Below are 9,906 nucleotides of genomic sequence, written 5' to 3' on the forward strand. Positions count from 1 at the left end.
TCACAGTAGAGTCAGCTGTCTTAACCGCGGCTTGTGTACCGCATCATCACTGTGTCTGTCACGCGACTCTGTTCCTCTTTCGGGCTCTGTCTTTACATTTATTTTGAAAGATGAAGCTCGCGATTATGGTAAGGGGCGTTACATTTCCGACGAGTGCTTGCGGTGTTCGGCCAATCACAATGCACTGGGTCAGCTGGCCAATCAGAGCAGACTGCGCTTGTCGGAAGGAGGGACTTTGTAGAAAACGAAGCGTTTGAGAGAGGCGGGGCATAGAGGACCTACAGTAATGTACAGTATTTGAAAAATAATGTGTTTGAACATTAAAGCATGTCAACATATTCTGTTACACCAAATACACAAAATAATGATCTTTAAAAAAGCATCATATGACCCCTTTAATATCCTAATCATTTTTGGCATAAAAGAAAAATCGATAATTTTGACCCATACAGTGTGTTGTTGGCTATTGCTACAAATATAAGCCTACCTGTGTGACTTCAGACTGGTTTTGTGGTCCAGGGTCACAAATATGAAAATTGTAGTTTACTCACCCTCACTCTTTGATTAATGTTTGAAACACGACATTAAATGAAACTTGAAGTTTCTGTCTCCCCCCTTGAAAATCCAGGTAACCAAGACTTAGATCCAAAAAGGCCATGGTGTATATGTTGTTGTTTGTATATGAATGATTTTATTAGGACATTTATTCACATAAACGCACATCGTAACTCTTCACAAGACTTGGATTAAACCATTTTATGTGGTTCATTTTACAACACATTGTTCTTTTCGGATCTTCCTGTTTTGGTTACCTGGACTTTCAAAGATTGGACGGAACCCTCTCGAGATAAACCAAAGTCTTGTGGGTTTGGAATGACATGAGGGTGAGTAAATGATGATAATTGTTATTTTGTGTGAACTATCCATTTTAACTATGATGCTTTTTTTTTTTCTCTCTCTCATTTATGGTTATTTCAGACAGTCAAATGATGACAATTCTCCGGAATCTCTGTACTTCATTGATGATCTCCTTTGAACCCTATTTGCTGATGACTGTTGATGCTGAAATTGTTCATGTGTTCCAGCTCTTACAGCACAATCAAGTCTCGCATGTCTCACGTTGCTCTGTAATTTGCTTGTACAGGCAGCAGGAATCAACAAAAAGGTGGCCCGCACCATCGGCATCGCCGTTGACCCTCGCCGGCGTAACCGATCCACAGAGTCTCTGCAGGCCAACGTTCAGAGGCTGAAGGAGTACCGCTCCAAACTCGTCATCTTCCCCAGGAAGGCTTCTGCACCCAAGAAGGGAGACGGCACTGTAAGTGGCTTCCTTCAGTTCATAACTCCGACCTTTCTTGGGATAAATATTGTTTTGAAGCTGTGATTCGTTGTAAATCATATCCTTCAATGCATAATTAATATGGCAGGTCTAAAATGCAGTTTATTGTAATGGGTAACCGCTTTGGTGTTTGCAGTCAAATGATGACACTTTCTCCGGAATCTCTGCACATCCTTGATGACTTTTGAACCCTTTTACAGCTGATGACTGCATACTCTTTAGCCTTATTCAGTAGTGTTGTTTTGTTTGTGTTTGGTCTTTTGACACGCTTTGTGTGTTTGTAGGAGGAGGAGCTCAAGATGGCTACACAGCTTACTGGACCTGTCATGCCCATCAAAAACGTATGTATCTCATCCTTAACTCTATAAAGCCTACTATATCATATTTGGTACACAAATTTCTAAGGTCTATTGATATATTAAAAACTTTGCTTAAAACCTTTTGTACATCTTCTGCATGCCTTCTGTCATCTGACTTATATGTATGTGACCCTGGACTACAAATCCAGTCATAAGGGTCAATTTTTCGAAATTGAGATTTATACATCATCTGAAAACTGAATAAATAAGCTTTCCATTGATGTATGGTTGGTTAGGATAGGACAATATTTAGCAGAGATACAACTATTCTGAAAATCTGGAATCTGAGGGTGCAAAAAAATCTAAATATTGAGAAAATCACCTTTAAAGTTGTCCAAATGAAGTCCTTAGCAATGCATATTACTAATCAAAAATTAAGTTTTAATATATTTACGGTAGGGAATTTACAAAATATCTTCATGGAATATACATATATATACATATACATACATACATACATACATACATACACACACAATATACAAGATTTAGAGTCGTAGCCTGTTCCAGATATTTAGCCTGCTAAATATTTCTCTGGCATTTTCTGTAAGCAGTCTGCGATCACTGATTTACAGCATAAGCTATCAGAATTTCATTTTTGGCCATGTAAATATTAGCAATCTTAAATTCATAAAGTCATGGCATTGAATGTTGCACTGCCAAAAAAATCTTTCTCATTAAATCGAGGCACATTTGCTTGAGATGCATATGTTTTCTTTTGAACATCATAGGTTGTTTTTGAGATATTGAACAAAATGAAGTTCAGTTTAAAACCTAACAAATATGTAAATGAAATCTTGTTTTCCCTTTGAATTTAATAGATTTTTCTTGAAATTTCTCAGGAATCAAGACATTTTGTTATGTTGTTTCTCAAGTACATGTATCTTGATTTAAGAATCTTTAGACATTTTCACGAGAGAACAAGACAAATATAGTGAGGAAGATCATCACTTTGTCGATGTGTGGTTAGAAGGTGCAGTAAATTATTTCCATATTCTAGTGGTTGCTGGCAGAGGCGTAGGAACTTGAGCTTTTCAAAATGAATTAAAGTAATGGAGATCTTTTGGAAGTTGTATTTGCAGACCCTATTGATGTATTGTTTCATTCAATTTATTCCTTAATTTATACGTTTCTTTGAAGTACATTTTCTTCAAGTCATAAATTTACCTTCATAAAACCTGCAGAGCTGTAAAAGCTTGACGTATTAAATGATACTCAGGCCAGGGGGATAAAAACAAACTTTATATATTTGAAGGCTGAAACTGGCCTTATTTCATGTCGGGAATAAGATGCAGGTTGAGAAATGTGTGGAAATAAGGTGTTTAATGTAAACTCCGCTCTTGATATATAATGTAGTGTTCTGCTGCAACTGAGGAAGTGTCCATATTTTCTGCAGGTGTACAAGAAAGAGAAGGCCCGCGTGATCTCAGAGGACGAGAAGAACTTCAAGGCCTTTGCCACCCTGCGTATGGCCCGTGCCAATGCCCGTCTGTTCGGCATCCGTGCCAAGAGGGCGAAGGAGGCCGCTGAGCAGGATCCCGAAAAGAAGAAATAAACCATACTTTGTAAGAAACTGTCAAAAAATAAATGTAAAAAAAAAATCTGTTGATTTGTCTGCTTTTAAGAGGATGTGTGTGTATGGTTTGCTTTTCTGTGTCGAGTGACTTATTTAGATAGGGCTGGGTTTTGACACAAATTTCACGATTCGGTTCTCATTCACAAGCTTGCGTTTCGATTCAATATCGATTATTTTGGATATATATCAGGTATAGTACATGCCAAATTTTCTCAAGGAAAAAAAAATCTCAACTAATGCTGTAAAATATACATGAGAGTCAGTTGGTAGGCTACTACATTATAATATTGAAGGTTAAAATTAATGACGTTTTTACAATAAAGTTACAGTTACATAATATTTCTACTTCAATTCGTTTTTTGAAATATAAACATTTAAATGGTGGCAGTCATAAAAACTTGATGGATTTATTCAAACAAATTAAACATTGAAGAGTAAAAAAAATATAATGAATATGTTATATTAAGCAAAATGTCCCTCTGTACAGTTTTTTTTTTCTATCTGACTGAGTTTATGGTCACCGAATATGTTTTTTTTCCTGAGGTAAATGTGACGTTACGTAACATTGTTTACAAGCCATTATATTGACGTCTTTGCGCGGCTGAAACACTGAGCGAGAACATGAGACCGGATACGGATTGTAAAGTTGTACTCTTTCTTTTAACTTACCTTCGGATGTTTAGTCATGTTTATTTTGTTGAAACTGGTATTAATGTGGAGGAGACGATCAGTTCACGTCTGTTGAACTGAGGCGCTACAGCGATCTGTCACTCCACATTAAACAGCGCCAAAACGGCATTTAAGTTTGAAATACTGCAATACAATGGACAGAATTTGAAATCTGAGACTTTGTCTCATATTAAAAGTACCAAAAGCACAATGCTTATTGCGATTTATTGGATGGGAAGTGCCCTTCAACGTTCTGTCCATTAACTGAAAACAGGCTTGACTAATCGATTCTTGGGATTTAAGAATCGATATCGTTCCATAAAAATTAGAATTGATTAATATCAAGATATCGATATTTTTTGCCCAGCCCTACTAAGGAGTTCCTCTCCCTACAGACAATTTCTTAAGGCTCTGATGATAGAGTGTGCAGGCGACAATGCAAACAATGCTTTTTGTTCTTTCTGTTGGAGTATGCTTAAAAACAAGTCATTGGTTTGATTCCTGTTGAACAAGCACTTCTAAAATGTATGTATCAAAAGTACCTTACAAATACATAACCTTTTATAGGGGAGTGAGATGGCTATTTTTAATATTCACCAGAAGATGGCAGTGTTTACCTTTATTGATTTTGGGAGTTTTCTAAGTGGTTGGTTTAGCAAGAACTTTTTTTTTTCCTCTTAGATAACTGCTAACTTTATTTTTTTATGCTGGATCTGGGTAAGGACAGCATTTAAATTATTTTTCCAGGCCTGTGGTAGTTAGACTTGCTGAAGGGATAGTCCACCAAAAAGTGTAGTTCTAATCATAATTTAAGAATTATGATCATTTACTCACACTCATTTCATTCCAAACCTGAATATGTTTCTATATAGATGTTTTGCAGAATGTTGTGAATCAAACAAACATTGGAGACAGCTGATTGTCTGTGTGGGTGGGGGGAAAAAAAAACTATTTTTGTCCACTGAAGAAAGTCTGATACCGATACAGATCAGCTGTTTCAATGCTTATAAATGCCAACATTCTCTGTCCTGTAGGTGATGTCATAATGTCCGGTGGTGGTTTTGGTGGATGAATGGACTGTGGGTGTATTATGCAAACATTGCATTCCCACATCATCATATGCTCGTTCGAGAAGAATACATATCTCAGTTCATGTCAGGGCTGTGTTTTGGTGCTATTTTTGCTTGTATTGTGTGCCCTGTTTTATAAACTCGTTTCTCTGAGTCTTTTGCACACGGATGGTTTAGAGCCAAGGGTGTCAAACTCAATTCCTGGAGGGCCGGAGCCCTGCAGAGTTTAGATTCAACCCTAATCAAACACACCTGATCCAACTAATCAAGTCTTTCAAGCTTATTTGAAAACTACATGGTATGTGTGTTGGAGCAGGGTTGGAACAAAACTCTGCAGGGCTCCGGCCCTCCAGAAATTGAGTTTGACACCCCTGGTTTAGAGACTGGTTTAGTGTGGAAACAACTGTGAATGATTCAAGTAATGGTACATTTTCCAGTGTCACTGAAGCTGAAGTGGCCCAAATCAATTATAAGTGAAGTAAAGGGACCGTTATAATTGGGGCTGTCCACAATCAATGAACCACTGGGATTTTTTTCCATGAAAACCTACACATGGATCAATAAACCAAAAATATCTTGACCCAGGGGAGATGAGTGGGGAGATAGTCACGTATGAGGTTACATAAGATGTAGAGAGTGTGTCCTAGTTACCCTTGATCAGTGGAACTGGTGGAAAGAGTTCATTTAGACCACTCGTTAAAACACTGGAAAATGGGTACCATTCATATGTTTTACCAACAATAAATATTAAACTACACACTTAAGAAAAATAGTTCTAAACAGTGCCAGATTTGGGTTCTTCAGCTCTTTTTGGTGCTAACTCCTTTTTTTTTTTAAACTCAAAATGGTTCTTCAACACAATATGTTTCTAAATAGAACTGTTACTATATGTGTGAAGAATCTTTAAACAAACATATTCTTAGAGTGCAATACAAAAATATTTTGGCATAATGATATTCAGGTGAACAGGACAGATGTTGACTAAAATGCTGGTTCAAATATAGGTTCAAATACAACTTACTGTATATGGCTTAATCAACATATTTAAAGTAGTCTTGGGGAAATACTTTAAATACATTTTTATTTTATTATTATTTCTTTAAGAAGATGATCATATGCATTCTGCTCAACTTTTTCACTGGAGAAAGGAGTCGTATTTCAATCGGAAGCATTGGTTTTATGTTAAAAACATCTTGATTGATTGGTTTCTTACAAACAACCAACTTTTCAATTTACTGGAGTCCTGTGGATTACTTGTGGATTATTGTGATTTTTATCAGCTGTTTGGGCCCATTCTGACGGCACCCATTCAGTGCAATTTCTCCAAATCTGATCAGTTTATCTACATCTTGGATGCCTGAGAGTGAGTACATTTTCAGCAAATTTTCTTTTTTGTGTGAACTATACATTTAAGCAAATGTGTTTCCTCTTCCTGGTTGATATCCTGTACAATCAGTCCATCTCATCAGGATTCCTGATGGAGTGGCTCTCGATGTTCTTTTAGAAAGGCAGACAGAATTAGCAGAGCCTGTTTAAGATGATCAGCACAGTGGCCACAATGTCTTATTTTGCAGAAACTAAATAGCACTTTATCTCTGATGAAGCCATTTCCATTCTCTCTCTCACTTCACTTCCTGACCAATCTAACTCTGTCCTATCTAAAAATAACCGAGTGAAAAAAAAAATTGTGGGTGGGATAAAAAAGGTTCTGCGAACACAATAATGGCAGTTGTTACGTGCATACATGTAGGCGTTTTACCTCTGGGTATGGCTTCAGACAGCTATAAGCTGTTAATTACTCTTCTTAATTGATTTACAAGTTATGTTATATCCTGTCAACATGCATCCATGCTGCTCACTAAACAAATGACAGGAAACACTCTCCAATTAAATGAGAATGCCATTTCTTGTTTATCTCAAAATCTTGTCTATATATGTGAAGACAATTATTTTAGGATATGTGTTTTTTTGTAAAAGCCCCAAAATAAAACTCCAGTCAGATTTTGAATAATAGTATTAGGTATCTTAGTAATATTGTGTAAGAACAGTCTAACAATGCTAGTTTCACCACTTTCACCTTTACACCACTATGCCATTATGCTATCAGAAAAAAATGCATCAGCCAATAACATAAAAGCATTTCAATAACTCTAGAGCCTTGAACATCGCGCACATGTGGCCAGGCTAATACTAATCCATTCCCACACTGACATTGTCCTGAGATCCTGGTTACAACGTTTTTCTTTTAATTAGTGCAGGTTTTGTATTTCTTTTTTGGAACTGATTGGTTATAGACTTCACTGATCCGAGCTCAGCTTATGCACCTCAGATCCAACAAATAATGAACAAAGCAATATTTGTAGATAATTTTGTCAATGTTCACTCAAAAACCCGAGGTGAATACGCTCAGATTGGTGAGCTGTATGATCAGTCACTTTCAAAAAGAAATATAAAACTTGTGCTAAATGTAAGAAAACAAGTTGATGAAATGATTGAATCCAATATTTGATATTTATATTTGATATTTATGTATTTAGTCATTTAGCAGACGCTTTTAGCCACAGCGACTTACAAATGAGGACAACAGAAGCAATCAATTGTAGTATTAAAACAACTAAAAACAGATCCAAAACTAAAAGCTAAAACTTTATATAAATACTACCTATACACATTTTAAAAATAAAGAAATTAAATTAAAATGACAAATGCATACAACAAAATTTCAAAACTTAACATTTAAATGAAAAACAAAAAATAAAGCTAAAAACAATTCAAAATATTAAAGAACAAAAGGTATAAGAGTATGATTCTAACATAACACTAAGCCAAACACCCAAAAAAATGACATATATGTGTATGTACAACCATACACACATATAGACATACACATTTATAAATTATATATATATATATTATTCCATTTCCATTTAGTTTGTTGAAGTACTAAAATAACTCAAATGAAATAAAACTAAAACTTAATAAAAGACCTATACAGATATAATAAATTCAGACATAATTTAACTAAAATTAAAATAAATAACAAATACAAATAATACAAATCAAACGACAGTAGTTTATCAGTAATCCTAAAAAATAACACTGCCAAACGTACATGCTAAAAACAAGAAGTACATAATAAACAAGGAATTCTGAAGTTAGTTAATGTGGTTAAAAAACACCAGTGGTTCAGAGACTTTAAATAATTAGATAAATAATAGAAGAATTCTGTCAAAATTCCATAATCATTCTTTTAGGAAGTGCATGGAACTGGAAGGAAAATTAAAAATCTCCTCTTTATGTAAGGATATGTCAACACTCCATGATTTTGTATGGTAGGCTAAGTTAGTATTTTTTGCTTATAACCATGAGCAGTGTTGGGGGTAATATATTACAAGTAACGCAAGTTACGTAATCAGTTTACTTTTTTTCAAGTAAGCAGCAGCAACAGCAGGTGAGAACCCAGCTCTCTTATTTAGACTTAATAAATTATGTTTGCTGTTAGTCATCAAGGAATTTGAATGATTATTATTGTTATTATTATTAATAATTACTATTACTACTATTAGCCTATATGCTGCTTTGCATATACAGTGTTGTTAGTTAGGCTATAATTAGGTTGTTTACATGCGATATCTAACTTGTCAGTGCTTGCAAATCTTTGCGGAATGGTAAAGGATGCAGTAAACAAACTATGCTCGTTAATCGACAATTATATTCATAAGAGTTTGATAAATAATAGAGGATAAAGTGAACTGTGGGTTAATTAGGCTACTAAACAGATGTTGGGTTGCAGACGCGAGAGAGATTAAGTGGACTAAAGTGGCATCTATTGACAGTCACTTCGTGTTACTTTATTGTCCTTTTCTTCACGCTGTTTTACACTGGATTCTTTGCGTCAAACGAGAAAAGTTTGGCGTATTCGTGTTGCATACTAAAACTATGTCGACTCATCACGTAAGCGCCAATTACATGAAGATCAAAGGATCACACGTTTATTTGTCGTAGCCTGTGATTCTTAACTTGTGGTTCAAATGTTAAGCATTTGAATCAAATGATAGTTCAGACACACGAGATAGCAGTGTAAGAAAGCTCACGAACGGTGCTGTCATTTCCTCGCTAGAATGGCTGGATTGGTTGTTGTAGTGAGTGGATATAGATGTGAGAGGAGCTGTCCATGATCTGTGCTGCTGAACCACGCGCGCTGGAGCGCATTGCAATGCTGGCTGATAGATTTACGCATTGCTTTTGCTGATTTGATCTTTCAGAGGGTGAATATCTAATACATAAAACACATTATTAATGTTACTGGTAATGTGATATCGAAATATGACAGCAGGGCACGAATTATAGGGGACGGGTTAGATTGAGCACTATAAAGGAAAGCCAATTAAAAGGTGCGAGGGGGCTAAAAACGACATAGTTCTATTTAGACGTGTTACAAAGTTAGATGACAAGTTAATCAGAGCGCCTACTTCGACCTGGCGGCAAAAACACGCTGGCAAGGAGAAATCGCGTTTGCTTGGAAGCCAATCACGCACGATTTGGCGTTTAAATGACACGCTTAATTGGCAGTGGGAAAAAAATCAACTGTCCAGAGACGCGTTTTTTCCCCAGTTGAATTTCTTTGGACTTTTTTGAACCCGGTGTCATGCGCGAGGCGATGCAAAACAAAAGCCAGACGTATGCTACGTACGTTTACATAAAAACCAAGGAAAAGTAGCGCAGTGGAATGTAAAAACGCGTTCTGGGTGAACTATACTATAACTATTGCAACGGTATCCCTCACTTTTTAGTATTATAATCACAGAACAGCGAAAAAATAAACAGTTCCATTACTTTTTCCGCTTGATTACAGAAAATATCACAATATATTAAAAAAAAAAAAAAAATGTA

The 9,906-nt window shown here is 35.8% G+C and overlaps 1 protein-coding gene and 1 pseudogene across 1 annotated transcript in view; both read left to right on the forward strand.

The window, feature by feature from the left end:
• The window catches only part of LOC107679923 (60S ribosomal protein L13), a 5,073-nt gene extending 1,774 nt beyond the window's left edge, over window positions 1-3,299 (forward strand). Inside the window, exons 4-6 of the mRNA XM_016475648.1 lie at window positions 1,145-1,318; window positions 1,624-1,680; window positions 3,095-3,299. Of these exons, the coding sequence (XP_016331134.1) occupies window positions 1,145-1,318; window positions 1,624-1,680; window positions 3,095-3,253 (390 nt within the window). The 3' untranslated portion in view covers window positions 3,254-3,299. The remainder of the gene's footprint in view (window positions 1-1,144; window positions 1,319-1,623; window positions 1,681-3,094) is intronic.
• Window positions 3,300-8,447: 5,148 nt separating this feature from the next.
• LOC107679925 (copine-7-like) overlaps window positions 8,448-9,906 on the forward strand; it is a 59,837-nt pseudogene continuing 58,378 nt past the window's right edge.

This window comes from Sinocyclocheilus anshuiensis, unplaced genomic scaffold (genome assembly GCF_001515605.1).
Source record: "Sinocyclocheilus anshuiensis isolate Anshui unplaced genomic scaffold, SAMN03320099.WGS_v1.1 scaffold256, whole genome shotgun sequence".
NCBI classification, from domain to species: Eukaryota; Metazoa; Chordata; class Actinopteri; order Cypriniformes; family Cyprinidae; genus Sinocyclocheilus; species Sinocyclocheilus anshuiensis.